The sequence below is a fragment of the Chiloscyllium punctatum genome, chromosome 41, assembly GCF_047496795.1.
Source record: "Chiloscyllium punctatum isolate Juve2018m chromosome 41, sChiPun1.3, whole genome shotgun sequence".
Taxonomy (NCBI): domain Eukaryota; kingdom Metazoa; phylum Chordata; class Chondrichthyes; order Orectolobiformes; family Hemiscylliidae; genus Chiloscyllium; species Chiloscyllium punctatum.
In genome coordinates, this window is record NC_092779.1 from 25,738,688 (window position 1) to 25,759,081 (window position 20,394).

At 40.2% G+C, this 20,394-nt stretch overlaps 1 protein-coding gene across 1 annotated transcript in view; it reads right to left on the minus strand.

Annotated features, from left to right (window-relative positions):
* Nucleotides 1-20,394, minus strand: part of LOC140464931 (uncharacterized) — a 64,569-nt gene that overhangs the window by 43,227 nt on the left and 948 nt on the right. The window contains exons 2-6 of the mRNA XM_072560575.1: nt 18,109-18,298; nt 11,708-11,990; nt 6,828-7,031; nt 3,980-4,142; nt 2,484-2,719 (exon numbers count right to left, since the gene is read on the minus strand). Coding sequence (XP_072416676.1) covers nt 2,484-2,719; nt 3,980-4,142; nt 6,828-7,031; nt 11,708-11,990; nt 18,109-18,298 — 1,076 coding nt within the window. The remainder of the gene's footprint in view (nt 1-2,483; nt 2,720-3,979; nt 4,143-6,827; nt 7,032-11,707; nt 11,991-18,108; nt 18,299-20,394) is intronic.

A 20,394-nucleotide genomic window follows, 5' to 3' on the forward strand; every position in this document is an offset into this window, starting at 1 on the left:
ATCCACAAATCATGCCATATGTACGTACATCAGGGTAATAGAACAGAATGCAGAATATAATGATACAGCCACAGAGAAGATGCAAAGAAACTCTAATATATGAGAGGTCCATTTAAAGGCTGTTAACCACGGGGAAGAAGCTGTTCTTGAATCTGTTAGTATATGTTTTCAAACTTTTATATCTTCTGCCCAATGGAAGAAGGTGGAAGAGAGGATAACCAGGTTGGGAGGGGTCTTTGATTATTTTGACTGCTTTCCTGAAGCTGTGGGAAGTGTAGATGAAGTCCATGAAAACAAGTTTAGTTTTCGTGATGGACTGGGCTACGTTCACAACTCTGTGATTTCTTGCGGACTTGGGCAGATCATTTGCCATGCTACCCTGTGATGCACCCAGATGGGATGCTTTCTATTGTGCACCTATATAAGTTAGTAGGAGTTGTTGTGTATGTGCTGAATTGCCTTAGCCTTCTGAGAAAGTAGATGAATTGGTGTGCTTTCTTAACTGTAGTGTCAATGTAGATGGATCGGGACAGACCGAGTGTGAATATGAACTGGGGAGGAGGATTGACACTGCCACTGTGTAAGTAGGGCAGCTGGAAAAGAATGTGAATATGGACTGGACAAAGTAGGAATTAACAACTGGGTTTTACAGGGCAACAGAGGCCTCTTGCAAGGACTGGAGAGTCAGGGGGTGACTCCACCTTGGTTGTTTCTAGTGGTCCTGACCACATTTTTAATCAGACAGCCAATGAGCTGCAAATGTTAAGGAAGGAGAACCCTTTCCCAAGAGCAAACAGACAATTGGGAGGCTGCCAGTTCTTTAATCTCAGCAGTGCCACCAGGAGAAATGGCCACTGCTGGTACTGCAGATGACCCAGTGCAACATCATAAACAAGCTCAGGAACCAACGTTGGGATCATTGCAGTCATTCAGGCAAGCCCCAGTGAGGATGCAGAAGGTGATCGATAAGGACGTTGTTGGGGGGAGCAGTGGTGGCATTTATTTATAGGGTACCTTCAATGATCCACAGAGCTTCCAGTTAGGAGACATCATGTAAGGATCAGTAAGGAAGTCACAAGATTTTACATGGAAGCGTCTCCACGTGATAAAGAAACCATCAGCTGTTCAGAAGAATCCCATCACTTTAGAGTCTCAATTGCGTCTAGGCAGTCGGGTCATCCACCACCTTTCCTACCACTGGTTAAATGCCAGAAGTCTATTTCCAACCCTACCCACCCTGCCTCCCTGCCAGCTCTTTGATGTCTTTTAAAATCCTGGTACATGTGTCAGTGTGAACTGTATTCAAGTGTTGGATGATAAGGATGGCTAAACTAAAGTATAAAAATGGCCTACTATACTCATCCACTCATATTCACTTGTGTCAGGGGCTTTTGTTTTTACTCAGCCAATTAATCAGCTAGAAAATAGTTTCCCAAATTCTTTATTTGGTTTTCTTATAAGCATTCTGCAGCTCTCTCGGGAAACTACATTGCTCTGGGTGAGTGGTGAGTGCGTGTATTGCAATGTATGGTCCATCATTGTTGGCTGGGATAGCCCATCCACCTCTCTTCTTTCCTGTCCAACATTACTGTATATCGTTGAGTCAGATGAGCCTGGAAACCTCTGTGAATGAGGAAATCACAGCAAGAGGCTCAAGCAATGTTATTCCAGGACTCAATGCAATGATGCATCCCCTGAAGTAGAGTGGTTTAGTCGAAATAAATTAAAATTCTTGGGACTGGGGACACCAAACGCATTTGGGATCCTTCCATTATACCTGCACAGTAACCTCCCCAATTCACACTCTCACTCCCTCCAATGGTTAACACACAAATGAGTAACAAAAGAGTAATAAGAAATCGGTCATAGAATGTCAACGTGATAATGATAATGATATCACAACAAAGAAGGAATGGCTTTGGTTTGTATTGTGTCCTTCATGACCTTAAGATTTTCCAAATATTTTACAGCTGATTAAGTACTTTTAAACTGTGGACACTGATGTAACTCAGGGGAAACAACAGCTAATTTCTCCACAGCATAGTCCAGTGAACGAACAAGACTAAATAATCATTACTTTTAATTGTGACCTTAGAGATTAATACCAAAAACCCAAGGAAAACCTTATTGTAAATTCTTCAAATCATATCATGGTATATTTCACTGTTAGCTATGAAGGCTGTTTAACCTTTTGCCCAATAGTTCTACAGCGCTTCCTCAGTAAAGCTACATTGGCCCAGTTTTACTGCTCAAGTCTCTAGAGCTGAACTGAAACACAAAACTTATGACTTTGAGCATGTTACCAGTGAGCTACAGCTGAGAGCTTAATATTCTATATTTAAGTGATTCAGCTCCCTGATGTAGTGGCTTTATATTTAGCTGAAAACCCTGTGCACAAGTCTTGTACTTCCCATGTGTTAATCCACCCCTGCTTATTCCTGACTACCTTAAATACTTTCATGACTTGCTTTTAAAATTATTACCATCGATTGTAGGAACAAATGGAATGAAAAACACAATCTTGTTTTCAGTAAGAAGCTCTGTCACTCGAACAGCCAGTATGATGTCTTTAGCAGGCACCTGCCTGAGGCAAAACATCATGGCAGCGGTATCCTCCAGTGGGCACCCCACAGCCTGGGCAACCCGACGAGCACTCCGGAGCGGGTTTCGATTCACAGCCCACATTGCCTGGGCATCACCACTCTCTGAAATGGCACGTCTGCAGAACAATCAAAAGGGTAGGGGAGAGGGTGTTGATGGGGGGGGGGGGGGGGGGGGGAGGGGGGAGGGGGGGCGGTGAGAAGCAACGTGAGGGTGAGAAAAGAAACGGAAATAAGATGAGAGAAAATCCTGACCTGTACCTTGAAACAGCATTTGTAATATTGAATTGATTTTCTTCGCTGTTTTCAGATGCTGGGCATGTTCCCAGGGGAACCTCTGGTACATGCTTTTTCCCTTAGCGGGGCGTCAGACCAATCCGGATCTGAGAGGTCCGCAGTAGCAATCAGGCCTTCTCGGGAGTTGCTGGGTCCAGAAATTCCCAAGGTCCAAGGATTCAATTAGGGAGGGAAGATGCTACCTGCATTCACATACCTTCTGGAAGTTACTCCCAAGTCCTAACAACTCCATCCCCACATTTTGTCCACAATAGACCCACCCAATGGTTTTCCACTATTCTGACTAATTGGAAAGTGAACAAACTCTTCCTTACCTGGTTGGACAATTCCTGACATTTCAACAAGAGTCAACGTTTCAGGCAGGAACCTTCATCAGGCCTGATGCTGCTTGACCTGCTGTGGTTTTTCCAGCTCCACATTTTATCGACAGTAGTCAGACCACAGCTGGGATATTATGAATAGTTTTGGGACCCTTATCTAAGAAAAGGTGGACTGGGCATTGGAGGGAGTCCAGAGAAGGTTCACTCGACTTATCCTGGATACGGAGGAACTGACTGATGAGGGAGAGGTTGAGTAGGTTGGGCCTGTTCTTATTGGAGTTTCAATATTTAAAAGGCATTTGGACAAATACATGGATAGGAAAGGATTAGGAGGATATGAGCCAAGTGCAGGGAAGTGGGATTAGCGTGAATGGACATATTGGTCGGCATGGACCATTTTGGGCCAAAGGCCTTGTCTCCATGTTGTAGGACTCTATGACTATGACTGTTCACCAAACAACCTTTTCTCCCCCAAAATCCAATATTTTTATAATTAATAAACAACAGTGTTCAAAGACAATAACATAAAGCACACAATTGTTCCCTGTGCCTCATGATGTTACTCCCAGGTAGTTCACGTGCATTCCTGGAAAATTAACCCTTAATTTCTGATTATTTCAGGGCAATATTGATAAATATTCACTTTAAAGATAATGCAAACTTAAATGAATCAACCACAAACTTAAAAAAAAAGTTACAGTGCGTGTTGCTGGTGACCAAAGCTTGGATAAAAAGTTAAAAAAAATGCTGTTGCATAGATACCTGAAGAGCCCTTTGCTGATTGGTGATAATGCATGCATGCTTATACAGGCAGCTCCAGCAGATTCACCAAATAGAGTGATGAGCTCTGGATTTCCTCCAAAACTTGCGATATTATTCTTCACCCAGGCTATGGCCATGTGTTGGTCCCACAGGCCATAATTACCTACATTTGATTAAAAGAAGCATTGGACTTTAATTTTCAAATTCCAATGTTCTTGCCTACTGTCTAGTCTACAGGTGATGCCTCATGTTAGGGTATATTTCCACAGGTGCTGAAGTTTCTCACTTCCACATAAAGGATGAGCTTTGATGATGAAGATCACTAGTTCTAAATCTATGAGTGATGTCAAAGGCAAGCTAGGATCTGGCTTTTAGCCCCTGGTTTACCCATATTCATTTTCTGTAAGGTTGCTCCACAGAATTATAAACAATTTATAGCAGAGAGAATAGACAACTTAGCTGATCTAGTCTGTGACAGCATGTATGCTCTACAAGTCTTCTCCCACCTACTCTTTCTAACTTTATTACCATGAAGTTTTAGTCCATCCTCACTCATATATTTACCTATATTCCACTTCTATACACCTCTTTTATATATTTTAACTACTCAATATGGTAAAAGGTTCCATGTTCTAACCATTCTATGGGTAAAGAGGTTTAACCTAAATTCCTCAGACATAATTTGGTAGTGACTATCTTCTTTGGATTTTCTCAAAATACCATAATGGTAAAATAAACAGCCTTATTTTGTGGTGAAATTTCATGATAGATCATGATTATTTTCTATGGAAAGCTGGGTTCTAAAATGTATAAATCCATGGGTACCTTTAAATTTGATTTCCATTTCTATATTTTTGCATTAGTAAGGGAGACGTAGTCACAATGTAATTTTTGAGGTCCATGAGTGGTACTGGATTGTCTGGAAATGTGTATACATGCACTTAAATGAGGCTTTAATAAAACTTTGAACTTTGAATATTCAATGCTTTAGAAAACAATGCAAGAAGAGGATAATGCTGTTCAAAAACGCAAGGAGACAAAGAAAGAAATAAGCTTCCATGTAGAAAAAGAGAACCATCCCAAAGTTTGGGCTGTGTGCACGCTTTGTCAGGGAGAACAAGTCTATTGCAGCAATGGTGCTGTTATCTTTGCAATCTCCAAAGCAATTTGGACTTCAAAGAAATCCTAAGTTCCTTCATGTCAGTAAATGAAATAGTTCAGAAACAGAAAGCTGTGGATTTGAAGTTTAAGGCATCCATATTAAGAAAGAAGAGGGCTGTGTTCACACTTTACTTAAGAGTTTGAGGAAAAGGTGTTGACTAAGGAATAGCATGGAGTAAATGCTAGTGCTGGCCAGAAAGATATCACGTACAGTTTGCCGATGCTCCAAGGAGCTTTAAAGTGGAAACAGAGTGACCCTTCACTAAGGTTCAGTTATCTGTGAGGTTGTTGTGAGGATTGAATCTTTATTTCTGATACTTGTAGTAAGAATTTTCAAATAGTTTTTTTGGTGTTCAAAATGTTTCAAGATTTTGAACTCATTGTAAGAGCCTTGATCTTTTGTTATCAGCTTCTTGAGAAAGTGTTGAATGACTGACCATTATGGTTAAAACAAATCACAAAAATAAAACCTATGGTCTATCAAGTCAGGTATTACTCTGGGATCTGACTAATTCAGTATTATCTTAAGCAAGGATCGTAACACATAGCATAGTATTGAAAGAAATAATGTCATAAAAAGCTAGGTTTAGGCTGCACGGGCATACCTTGTTCCGTTCTTAATACCAACTCCCAGATCGAATAAACTTGCCTTTCAGGAGGTCAGCACAGAATCATCTAAACATTAGTGAGGTTGGAAGAGTTAATTTCTGAAAACTAGAATTGTTGTCATGATCACGTGAGAGTGCTTAGGACATTTAAAAGAACTGATTAATGCCTGAAGCAGTCCAGATCAAAATGGCATAACACCAGAGTTAAGTCATTCAGAACAAATGTCAAGAAGCATTTCTTCATAAAAAGTGGAAACCTCGATCTCTCTCATCAAAAGGTTATAAATGCAAGTTGATAGCCACCTTTACGTCTCTCCACAGTTTATTTATGTGGCCTTCAAGTGGAAGAGATATAAGGCATTGTGCTAATTTGTAACCACCCACTCCCGTTTCAGTCTACCTACTGCTGAAACTCTCATCCATGCCTCTTCAACTTGATTTCTCCAACTCTCTCCTTAATGTCCTCCCACCTAATACTCTCAGTAAACACCAAAAACCTCAACTGCAGATGTCCTGACCAGTAACAAATTCCTTTCACATATCGATTCCTATACACACCAACCAACAGTGGCTCCCAGTCTGGTTATGCCTCAGTTTAGAATTCTTACCTGTGTTTTTAAATTCCTCTATATCTTCACCCTGACTTGACTCTGTTACCTTCTGGAATTTGACAAACTTTGAGATCTCTCCATTCTTCCAATTCTTATCTCTTTCTTATCCTTGATTTACATTTACCTCAGGGTTAGCATACATGCCTTCAGCTCCCTCAGGCCTAGAACTCCATCCCTCTTCAGCCTTTCTATCTCCTGATCTTCACTTCAGTTGCTTATTAAAACCAATTGCCTTGAATAAGCTTTGGGGCACTCATCACCAAAACTCCTTATGTGGGTCATTGTCAAATTCTCATTGATAACACTCCTACGAGATGTTTCACTATATGAAATGCATTGCATAAATTTATGCCGTTGTTTTTGACTGTACACTTTGTCATAAAGCATTTATACCGAATTTATCAGTGTTCATTGTGGAATGATTTAGTGTAATGTGTCTTTGTGCTGTACTCTAGAAAATGGGATCACCTCTTCCATTGCTATCCCCAGTACTGAGGAAGCCGAGTGCAGCCAGGCGGTAGTTGACACTCACGACGATGACATCCCCATGGTGGGCCAGCTCATTGCCATCGTATGAGGTGTCGTTCAGGAGACCGATGCCTTGTGCTGTTCCAATAGCAAAGGCTCCTCCATGAATCCAAACCATGACAGCTAATTTCTTCCTTAATGCCTCTGCAAATAGGCAGCAACATAGAGTCATAGAGATGTACAGCACAGAAATGGACGCTTCAGTCCAACATGTCAACTAGATTTCCTAAATTAATCTAACCTCATTTGCCAGCATCTGGCCCATATCACTCTAAACCCTTCTTATTTGTATATCCATCCAGATGCCCTTTAAATATTGTAATTGTACCAGCTTCCTCCACTTACTCTGGCAGTCCATTCCATACATGTACTACCCTCTGCTTGAAAATGTCATCACTCAGGTCTTTTTAAAATCTTTCCCCCTCACCTTAAGCCTATACAGCTGACAAAGTTAACCATTTATATTCTACTTGTATAATTACAACATGTGTCTTAACCCTAGTGGTTTAGCAGTATTTAGGTGTCTGCTGTGCCTCAGTGCATAAACATTCTCACCACTAGATCAGAAGGTTGTGAATTTATGGCTGTAATCTAGGCTGAACCTTTCACTGCAATACTGTTGCAGATGCTGTCATTCTGATGAGGCATTAAACTCTGCCTGGGCTGTCCTTTCAGATTGACTTAAAATATCCCATTGCACTGTTGGAAGAGGTTACCTGCTTGACTCACAATATCCTACAAGAGGAATAAGATGGCTGGATTCAGGAGCTGCCACTCCACTCCCATCAGGCATGAGTATCTCACAATTCCAGAGGGAGGGTCATTGTTTCCCATTCAATCTATGGAAAGGCAAAGATGGTGGAGTGGCTGTTCCTTGCAGGACTTCACAGCCAACATTACAGAATCCAGATGAGAGAGGTCAGTCAGCTCATCTCACTTGTCCTTCCATTGAAACCTACCCAGAATTGATGCTGGAATCTTTCTGATTAGTATACATTCAACAGTGGCTAAAACTAAGCTGATACCTCTACCTGGGATTTCTGCCAAAATTGTGATCACTAATGGGTGAGAGACCAAGAGAGAAGTAGAGATTGTCTCTTTGCTACCTTCTCCCCACCCCCACCCCCTCCCATTTATCTCTCCACCCTGAAGGCTCCCTATCTTCAGTCCTGATAAAGGGCCTTTGCCCGAAACGTCAATTTCCTTGCTCCTCGGATGCTGCCTGACCTGCTGTGCTTTTCCAGCACCACCTCTAATCTAGATGCTGATTTCCAGCATCTGCAGTCCTCACTTTTGCCCAGAGGGAAATTCCCAGTGTTGGAACTCACTACATTATAGCATCTCTTGCTTAATTTCACCAGTTATTTACTTTAGATAGTTACTCCAAGTGCAAAGAACTACTCCCTGTCATCATTCCGAATGTGCCCTGTGTACCTTGGTCTCCTTGGTCTGCTGTCTTGTGTAAAACATGTGCTCAGTACCAATGTTTATTATTCACTTCAGATTTTTCAGCTTTGTTAGGTGACAAACCATTTTTTATTCTCATAATGTTGTCCGTAAATTTGCTCTCTTTGATCCTTCTTGGTGACTTATTCTAAATCACTTTTGTTTTCTTTTAGTTAGAAAACGTCTCGCTGACTTCCCTTCCAGTTTCCGAAATTTTAACTCCCAAGGCTTGGGACCTTTCAGTTTGTGAACATTTTGCCTGAATCAATTTTGTCAAATTTCTTCAATGAGATCACCTCAAAGCCTCAATCCCAAAGAAAACAAACCCAACTCCTTCAACTTCTCAGTGTAAAGTAATTCCTCTGTCCCAATGTTCAGCACGTTTTAATTAAATCATCGGCTCTATTGTAAGGATAGTTGCTACACTTTATATATGTTCCAGTTCAAATTAGTTCATAAATGATATTTGTCTCAATTTGTTTTTAAGTGACTTAAAAATAGGAACACTTTAAAAGAAAACCATCCTTACAATGGAAAAAGAGGTCAGCAAAATAATGCCTATCATTTTTATCATTCTCTGTGTGTTATTTCTGTGATTTAATGACGTGTTTTTATATTACCTCATCAAACTCAGATATCTGGCATATACATGAACCAGAGTTTCCGAACACTTTTGAATAAAAGACTATCCCTTTCATCTCGATGTTATACCCTTTGGGATACAAAGTTGAAAAGGTAAAAGCTTGTACAGACTGGAAAAATATAAGCAGAGCAATGAAAGAACTATACAAAGATCTCAGGTTACCACATAACAAATGTGTTTCCACTTGGCAGAAAAGGATTTGAGTTACTGAGCTATTCGGAAGGCTCATATTTCCACTGGTTTCAGCACATTTTACTCTGGCTCCATTTCCTTAAGGCTTTTGTATGGCGCATTTGAGAGAATGATCAGAAAGATACTTACTGGCTGGGGGACAGTGCCTTCTTAATTCTGAAATAAATACATTAAATCAAAACAGGCAGAAAGATAAAACAGGCAGACCATATCAGGAGGTGCCAGAAATTGCTTTTGGATTCATTAAGTTGACCTTCCTGCTTCCAAGTGAATTTTGAGTAGACTACAAGGAATTAACATTATAGAATCATAAATTACAGAAGAAATCCATTTGGCCTATTTTGTCTGCGCTATATCTTTGAAAGAATTTGCTAACCAATTAGTCTCACCTCCCTGCTTCTTCATTTTTTCTCTTCAAATATTTATACAGTTTGCTTTTTAAGGTTATTTTTTAATCTGCTTCAACCAGCATTTCAAGATCAAAACAAGTCACCATGTAAAAAATGTTTCACTTGTGCCCTGGTTCTTTTGCCAATTATCTTAAGTCTGTGTCTTCTGGCTATTGGTGCATTGAAAACAGCTTTTCCTCATTTAATCACAACCCCTCAGAATTTTGAACACCTCTGTTAAAATTCCTTTTAACCTTCCCCATTCCAAAGAGATCAATCACAGCTTGGGAATCTTTCCATGTAATTGCAGTAGTTCACCCCAGTTCTGTCCTTGTTAATTTCTCTGCACCTCCATCAAGGCCTGGTATGGTCCTAAACTCTGATTCCTGTAATTAGGCAGGAGTCTAGCTGTGATATAACTAGTGGAACATCACAAGGGTAGAGATGTGTTGTAGCTGCTAATAAGTGCACATAACAAGCCAGCATGGTCATACACCCTGCTGGAACACCGCTGGTAATCTCAAATATGAAGAAAATTTAAATGTAGCTGTCCCCAGTGATCAGACATCAATGTTTAATCACAACCTTGATGAATGTTTTGTCTCCTGATTACAGAGGGCTATATCTTCCAGAGTGAAGGGAAACTTTTCTTTCTTCAATAAATATTTGCTAGATTTTGAGGTCACTTTAAACGAGCCATGTATTGTCCATTCTCAGTAGCCCTCAGAGCTTGGTAGTGTTAACAGTTTAAAAGGCACTTGAGAGAGGAACCCCTTGGAGAGGAGTGAAGTCAACTACACACATTGGTGTTGGATTGGCATCACACTGTAGCTGTAGTAGGTAATGAGGATGGCTTATCGAAAGAACCAGTTCAGTTTTTGTGACAGTCCAACAGCTCCACCATCTCTTTTATTTGTAATAACTTTTGTTCCCAGATGCTTGAACTGAATTTTCTTTACTGTACCATAATGGAATTTGAATATACACTTTTTGGATAAACAACCTGTACTTTTAAAGTATGAGTATAATGTAAACATTGAATACTATCCTGATGTAACTAGTTCCATCGCTCAAAGCACAACTTTCATTGGAAAAAGATTACATTGCTACCAATTTGGAGAAGCTAGTGTTACCAACTAGCTTTGGAGTGGCACGGTGGTTCAGTGGTTAGCACTGCTGCCTCACAGTGCTAGGGACCCACGTTCAATTCCAGCCTCAGGCGACTGTCTGTGTTGAGTTTGTGCATTCTCTCCATGTCTGCGGGTTTCCTCTGGTTTTCTCCCAATCCAAAGATGTGCAGGTTAGGTGAATTGGCCAAGCTAAATTGCTCATAGTGTTCAGGAATGTGTAGGTTGCATGCATTAGTCTGGGGTAAAGGTAGAGTGGTAGAGGAATGGGTTTGGGTGGGTTACTCTTCGGAGGGTCGACATGGATTTTTTTGGCTGAAGGATCTGTTTCCGCACTGTAGGGACTCTATAAAAAAAATTCTTGTTGATCATAATCTTGACGTTTGATTCTGCTTGATCTGATCTCTTGACATCCACTAGTGAGCTCATTTGACATGCCGACATTGCAAAATGTTGTTGTAGTTACTATTGTAGATACTGTTATGCCAGAGGTTCAGAGAATCAAATGCAATCTCTAATAAAAAAACAGACAAACTTCTGAAATTGCTGCAGCAGTGCTAATTTCTGAGTGATGATCTCAAATTTGCATATAGCCTGAGATGAGTGAAAATTTTGTTTTCTTTCACATCGGCTACCAGTGGGTTCTACTTAGTTATAGGGCAAAAAGCTTAAACATCTCACATTTCTGACTGGTCCAAATATCTAATTATGTCTGAATGAAAACTGATTTGTTAGACACAGTGGAAACATGACCAATTATCAAAACGCAGCCATCACAAAAGCTATCAAATTAATCCAATGACTTGGCACGATCCTGTTTATGACAGCATTTTGTTCATTGTTTTGTATAAGACCAACTGATAGGATTGCATTTTCCCATTCTTAAAATTAATAGACATTAAAATATTCAAACTCTGGAGTAAGTGTGTAAGAAATTAACAAATTCTCAAATAAACCAGTAAACCTCGCCTTCCTTTCACTTATGGAATGTAACAGTAACATTGTAGCCTTTCTATACACTACCTTGAACACCATTAGGTATCCATATGTTCAGGAAGAGGCAATCCTCATCACCATGGACATCCTTCACAAACACCCGGTCCTGCATGCAAATATTTCCATATGTTCTTGCATCCTTAATACCTTTCCACGGGTTTAATGGTCTTGGCTTTTGGAAACGAAGTTCCCCAATAGGTGGCTGAGCATAAGGAATTCCTTGGAAAATGTCTGTGATTCTATTGTTCTGCTGAACTCTGATGCCACGCAGAAGACCATTCTGGGTCTGAACAAGTGGATCTATGAGGGGCTGGCAAAGGAAAAATAGTCAGACCGTGAGAAATACTGAAACAAGAAATGCCTTTTGTGTTTATTATTACAACATGGAGACAGAAAGCAGAATCGAATCAGCCTTTCCACCTCTGTATTCGCAACACAGTTAAACCATCGAAGACCCCCAAATAGTCACTCCTATAGTTCCTAACCAGACATTTGAATATCCAAACCCAGATTTTGCACATCATTAATTTTCATAGCCCAGTTTTGTATCTTAAACAAAAGACTTAACAGTTTATTAATTACAAGGTAACTTTAGCAAGGACAACATTGAACAACACGGTAAGCTGGTTGACATCTTTACACCCAAAACATTTGTTTTCAGCCCCATTCACATAAAACAGAGACAGACAAACAAACAGTTTAGGGATAAATGAAAGAAAATAACAAAATTGGCCTGCTAATTAAATGGATTTCACAATGCATTGTTTCACAGGCATAAATGTTGACTTGTTGGTTGCTTTTCTGAAACATTGATTAGGGTCACCTTCTTAATTCACCCAGGCAAAGGCAGCAATATTTCTAACTATGCTTTCTGCTCTTTGGGTTTCTGGATTCTGGTGTATCAGATCAGGCAGGGAGCTTTCAAATCTTAATGCTGTCTCAGCAGCAGCCCAGAACCATCTCTCGGAAAACATAATCCAAAAAAGCAATTTTAATTCTGGTTCCACACTGATCAATTCATCAACTCACCCCAAGACCTCAATCACCTTTCAACAACTGGTATCTGTTTGATCATTGTGTCTCTTCCAGACTTTGGGAACCAACTCGCAGGTATTGATCTTGTTAATATACAACTCCTGGTGTCTGTTTAAATATGATGCCGTTTCCAGGTATCGCTGTGTCTGGTAGAACCTTTCTGATCAATTAGCCTCCAGGCTTTGGTCTCAAAAACAAACAAAGTTTATTTGGTCTGTTCCTTTCCTTTCAACTCAAGATTTCCCAATATCCACCAGTCGTTTCCAGCTCATAATTCAAAATTGATAAAGATAATGAAAATAAAACAATGGAAAATGAGCAAGTGTTCTAACCTCACCTGCATTCAGAACCCCTATTTAATTACCCAGCATTGATTTTCTATTCCCTATTTATTCTAATTCACTGCTCTATGTGAATAATCCTGCTATAACATGGTCCCAAAATTGGTTCCCTAAGGAACATCTCTTATTTCTTTATCCTAGATGAGCATTTCCACTTAATCCTTTAAATAAGTCCTTGTCTTCTAAAACCAATTCTCAAAGCAACAAGATAACTCATCACAAAAACATAAAGTTCTGGAGAACTCAGCAAAAGTCTGGCAATATCTGTGCAGAGGAAAACTGAGTTAACATATTGAGTCCAGTGACTCTTGTCTGACAACACTGGACTCAAAATATTAACTCTGTTTCATCTCCACAAATGCTGCCAGACCTCCTAAGCTTCTTCAGCAATTTCTGTTTGTTTCAAATCACCAGCATCCACAGTTCTTTGTTATACCTTGCCCATATCTTGAATGAGTATGCATCAATGGACAGTGGATGAAACGGGATTGTCTTGCTGTCTTTTGCCAGATGATGTTTAAAGATGACATGGGTAATGGTGGAAAACAGAACAAGAAATGTGTCACTGTTATGGTGCGCACTAACATGGATGCCACTGAAAAACTTGCTGTTCCTTGTCACAGGACAATCCAAGAATGCTTCATGAATGTCAAGACACTACTCACATAGTATGAGGCTCACAAAAACACTTACGTGAACTCCAGCATTTTTGAGGAGTTGGTCAGGGAAGTGGACAAAATGTATCAATGGAAGAAAAGCAAACAGGGTGAGGATCACCAATCTAATAATGAGTCTCTTTTGGACTTGCCTGTGGGAGTCCAGAATGGAAATTACAACAGAGGCAACCTATGCTATGATGGACTATATCATTCACTGTACTACAGATGAGTCAATTATATATATGTGGTCTGGTTTGCAGCCGAGGAATTCAATGAAAGCTGATGGTCATGAAGAATCTGATGAATATCCAACTCTTTGTTCATCCGTTTCCCTAGCTAGAGCTACTAAGGCTGTCGAGATACTCTAGGATTTCATTGTATAGCACAAAAACATGAAAAACTGCACTAACAGCATCACAGACTGTATCATATTTGATTGAAGCTACTGAATTTTTCTGCAGAGCTAACTCCCAACAATTTTCAATGTGTTTTACAAGGTCATGCCATTGTAAGGTTTGAGCTGAAAATGTGTTGCTGGAAAAGCGCAGCAGGTCAGGCAGCATCTAAGGAACAAGAGAATCGACGTTTCGGGCATAAGCCCTTCTTCAGGAATGAGGAAAATGTGTCCAGCAGGCTAAGATAAAAGGTACCTTAGATGCTGCCTGACCTGCTGCGCTTTTCCAGCAACACATTTTCAGCTCTGATCTCCAGCATCTGCAGTCCTCACTTTCTCCATTGTAAGGCTTGAACAAATTGAAAAAATAAAGATGTTTTTCACTATGTACTGCTTCGATATGTTTTCATTTGGGATTTTTTTAAAAACATAGTGTGTGCTTGTAGGCAAATTGGGTTATATAGGGGCCTTCTCCTTTATCTTCAACCTCTGCTTATCATATGTGTGTGGGTGAATCCCCTGGGATCCGATGGATTAGGGTTTTTCTGTGGTTTCACTTACTGCGGTCTCTAGTGGTAATTATTGTTTTATAGGGGCTTGATATGAAGTTCATTTTAGTACAAATACAAATAATAAAACTCAATACCACACAAGCTGACTGTAAATCCTCAACTTCCTCAAATTTGAAATGAGTCCAATAAATTGGACAAAGTCCTAAATGGTGGTTAAGAAACAGCTTTGGAGTGATGATTGAATCAAACATAAATGGACTAGAATCCAGAAAGTAAAAGCGGCTCTGTATTGGGACTCTGTTTGAGTCCTTGTCTATAGGATTTGATTTGATTTGATTTGATTTATTATTGTCACATGCACCTAAGTACAGTGAAAAGTTTTGTTTTGCATACGGTACAGACAGAACATAAAATACAAATATCATAGGATGATTGAAAGTGAGAAATACAAAGTTATGACTGCAAAGAAGGTGCACAAAAAGCAGCTTCATGGTAACTGCATAAATAAACAGCACTTTATTGATGTAGTTGAGAGATGAGGGAGAATGAAGTGGTAGTCAGGACTATTGATGTGATTGACCTTAAAGAAAATGAGAATTGACAGCAACTTGTTGGCCAATGAACTACAATTCCCTAGTCATCTCCAGTCTTATGCAGCTCAATTTAACCACTATGCAAGTGCACACAAAGCATCCTCTTTAGATGCTTTTTTCCTCAATATGGGCCAGTCTACACTTTGTGTGCCAAGCATTTTTTAGTAATCTGAAAATTTAACTAGCATTCTGCCTTTAACATCCCATGCATGGGTTTTCTGAGCTGTCTGTAGCTCTCCGGGATCAATCAGGTGAGAACACAGCAGGGTGCGATTCTTTGGTAAATCTAAGAGACGATAAAGCCTTTATACACGGAAACTGAATGGCTCCAGCAGCTGTATAATGAGAGTCTATCATCCCTAATGTTTTTTTTCTGAGAGGGTGTTCTTGCTGCTTCACATGTGATTTCCAACTTCTTGGAAGTCTGTTCACCCGTCTTGCATTTCATTCACTCCCACCTACACTGCCTTCACTGCAACATTGCAGTCATGCAGCTCCTTTGAGGAAAAGTGGAAGGAGCCACATCAACAGAACCAGGAATAGTGCAACAGTAACTGCAGCAATGTTGCTCCACAGGACAGAAGGGTACAGAGAGCCAGCTGGAAGGAGATGTTGTACCTTTTTGCTGACAGAGGATCTCTCTCTCAACCTGTCAGAACACCAATGTCGCAGGTAGCTGTGGCCTCCTGGAACAAAACTTCATTCCCAATAGACCAGGTGAGAACAGTGGTGCTCAAGTGCATGATGTTATCACTCACTGAGGTAGCCCAGCTATTCTTGGAGTCGTCACAGAGTTAATGATTTTAAAAAGTACGCAAAATTACCCAATTATCCTTTTTTGACAGCAAGGTTGGCAGAAGTCATGGGCCAGGTTTCTGTACTTTACAAGAATTACTATTTATTACAAGTCATTAGACTCTAGCTAGAGATAGACAGTTACAAACAGTTGTCACATAATTCAAATAAGGAAATTTCAATTCCCCTTACAAATACATACACACACACACACACACACACACACACACACACACACATACATACACATGCACACACACACACACACAAACAATGGAGATGGACAGAGGGAAAGCGGTCAGTGGTATTTGTTCACGAGGTCCATGAGTTAGCTCTTATACATATCAGAATACTGCTTCTTCTCCGTCCTTTTCCAGATGCTTCCATTAGACTGCAAGAGGACAAGGTGGCTGGTTCACTTGTAAAAGGTCTCTGGCATACAAATTAAATGTCACAGTTTACAGCAACTGCTGAAGGTAAGATAAACTGTTTTATTTTCAGGCTTCAAGTGGCCTTCATTGTAGAAAACTGAGAGTGAGATCTCCTGGGCTGCTCTTGGTCTAAAGGCTTCTTTTTATCTTGGTCATAGTCCCAAATTGTTCAGTTACCTGAGAGCCAATCACATAATTGTTGGCAGGCAGAAGACCTTTATCATTGGCAACAGCTTCATGTTACGAAACAAAGCTCCATTTGTAGACAGTTCCTCAGCTCATCCTCTGGAGGTCAAGTTTAGAAGCCTACAATCGCAGATAAGCGAGTCAAACAGCTTGAGTGGCAAGGGCAGGAATCTCTGGTGCTGATGGTTCACCTCAGTGGGCTAATTGGCAGGTTGTTGAGCTAACAGGGTAGGTTGAAACAACATCATCAGAGTTTCCATTACAAGGTGACAAGGTGACTCTGACAGCATTTTAACATAATGAGCCCTGATCTTTAACAAAAACAGAAAGTGCTGGAGAAACGGAGGGTCACTGGACTCAAAACGTTAACTTCGTCAGCTGTCAGCCAGACCTGTAGAGTTTCTCCAGCACACTCTGTTTTTTGCTTTGGATTTCCAGCATCCACGGCTCTTTGTTTTCATTCTGGAGTCATGATGTATTCCTTTGTTCAGAGCTGGTGAGAAGCTGATAGTTCATCTCCAAATCTTTGTGTCAGCTTTATCTGGAATCTTTATGCAATGCAGGGGATTCAGAAGCATCTGAAAACACAACCTTGTGATGAACCTTGGCTTTTTTTTTGAGTCCAGCAAGTCCATTTTAGAAGGGAGAAGAGTTTAAACACAGAAACACTGAAAAGCGTATAGTTTTCTTTGAAATATTTCTTGCCCCCAGCAATGAAACACAGACACCACAGTGAAGTGATTTCTTGGATATACTGATCAAGAGATGGCAGGATACACAATGAATTGATAGAGTTGAATGATTTGTCTTGACTATTAAACTCCTGTAGCCAAATTGTAAACCTGTCAATAATACTTACAAGTTAATGAGCTTTGTGTGTGTACCAACATTCCTTGAGAATACTAATGCCAAAGACTATTTCATTGGTGAAACTTCAACACTAATATGAGGATGATGGTGATGATAAGCCAGAATCTTCTCTATTGGAACATTAATGGGCTATTTATGAACCCAGATTGTTGCATTGTTCCCAAATGTAAAGAGACAAAGAAACTGCAATTGCCGAAATCCAAGGTAGACAAGCAGGAGGCTGGAAGAACTGCCTGGCTTGCTGTGCTCTTCCAGCCTCCTGCTTGTCTACCCAAATGAAAGAAGGCACATTCAAAACAGAAGGGATTTGTAAAAGTCATTGTCCTGGGTGTGATCTTTACACTTTAAGAAATTTTGTTTTCGGGTTGGACCAGTCCCTTGTAATTTAACTGTTCGCAGAATTGATCCTTTGCTTTTAATGTAAGAGATTCTCTTTCTACTATTAGTCTCCCTGCTACATTCAGGTTTATTCAGTTGATATTCCATCATAGAATTGCTGCAAGCCCAATGCAGCTGAAAAATCCATCTTCATTTCAGCTATCCTACTGTCCTCACTTATTGCAACAAGTTCAACTGCACTGAAAAGAAAATTAGAGGTTAACAGAACTGTACCTTTGAATTTGGACATTCTTTAATGTTCATTAAGCTAGGGATGTACTGGTCCCAGAATGTGACAATCTCTGGCTTCAGATGTTTCTTTATGTTTAATTTTGACAAATTGATGTCCAGTTGTAGATACTGGGATGTTCTCTTGTTGTATTTTGGCCAAGTAACCGGGACATTCATGGGAAAATTGGGGTTTCTACAAATGAGAATAAACAGATTAATTTACTAACTGCTTGTCATATATGGATACTATTTGGTTGTTATTTCCCATTAACATATTGCATCGTTTATCGTAGTTATTTTCATGCATGCACCTTAAAAGTGCAGAATATTACTCAATGGTTTGAAATTTTTGTTTGTTCTTAATGGCAAAGAGCATTTGTTATATTGACGCTTGCTCACAGGTTCTGCGGGGATCTCAAACCTTTGTAAATAGAGTAAGAAACAGTCTGGTGGGGTTGGGGATTTCAGACTCCCACAACAGGTACAGGGATCATCAACTTCATGTTGCCTGTTCATTTCAATAATTTCAGCATTTACCCAATGCTAACAGCGGAGTATATTGGCTAGATGCTTCAGTGGAGTGCTGAAATTGTGAGGAATAGGAACAGTTACAGTTGCTTAAGGGCAACCCATACCTCTTAAAAAGCAGGTGTATAATGGCTAGACCAAATGTTGGAAGTTGTTTTACAACTGATTCTAATTTGGAAAAGAGGTGGAATGATACAACATAGGTGAGAACAGGCTGCAAGGTTAATAGGTACAACACGGGTGATCTCCCAAGAGATGGGAGAAAAGGAAAGATGAGCCTTTCAACTGGAGTAGATCCTCCAGACATGTGGCCAGAAGGCTGTGGGAATGGGTAGTAATGGAGGTCAATGAACAGCAAGTAAGCCCTGAGGAACTGGTTCAAATAACCTCATAAAAGGGAGCATGTTTAGTCAATCTATCTTCAAATGCCAGTTCCTTCCAACTGCACCATTAATTTCAGTCCCCGCTCAAATCCCATTCTCATCTCGTACCAGACAGTTATATGCTACAGTTCATCTTCACAGATGACCCACATCTCAGATCCATGTCTTGTAGCATGCTCACAATGCCAAACATTCAAACATGATGATCACATTAGCTAACCAGATTTCATGTCACTCCCTGAAAGACTTTTCTCTTTTCTCTTGCAGGGCAAGATAGTGCATAACGGAATGTAGTAGGAGCTAATGGGAAAAAGCAGGCACACCTATGGGACATCCACGGCCCCAACCTTAGCCAGCTAATGAGCTGCCAAAGGAAGTGGTGGAGGCTGGTACAACATTTAAAGAGCATCTGGATGGGTATAGGAACAGGAAGGGTTTAGAAGGATATGGGCTAAATGCTAGAAAATGACACTAGATTAATTTGGGATATCTGGTCAGCATAGATGAGTTGGACTGACATATCTGTTTCCGTGCTGTATATCTCTATGACTATGACTCATTGCAACTGACAGTATCTTCATAGTTAACACTGCTTCATACATCCTACCACCCCACATTACACACACCTTTCTGAAATACTACTACAGATGATGTAGTATAGTACCTGCTACCATCTCCCACTCACCCCTTTCCACAACCACAAACTTGCCCTTGTGCCTTTCTCCCTTCAGATACCCAAAGAGTGTGATCTGCCCAGGTAATGGAAGAATGGAAAGAAGACAGTTCTGATGAAGATATAACATCATTGGCTGAGTTCATATTTGCATGAACCATTTTATATATTGATGCAAAATTTATAAGATAGCATCGAGGCCAGATCTTCACATGATGAGACAGTGGGTACAAGCGACCTGCGTTCAGATCAGGGACAAAGATTGGGTAGGGAACTCAAATGAGTTTGCTGATGAACCAATGTACAGAAGAAAGCTGATGAATATATATGCGCAACAGAATGTTTGGTGCATTGGAAAGCCTGCCTGAAAACCTAATGTCACTGACAAGGAGTATGGAGAGTCCAGCAACCTTCAAATACTGCAATAAGTGTTGAGTCATGTTTCACATTTATAAATGAATGAGAGAGGACTTGCATAACAACTGGAAATATGTGGAAAATCATTCCAAGGTGCTTCGAAGAAGGTGTACAAATAAAATCCCATATTTAGACAGAGAAAGAATTACTGATAGAGTTGACTAAAACTCTTGTCAAAGAAGGTCATTAAAGGAGAGCAATGTGGAGACATTGTTGGCATTGGGGGTAAGGGTGTTACAGATGGATTCCAGAATTTCAGTGCAGGACCACTGAAGGCTTGCTTGCCAA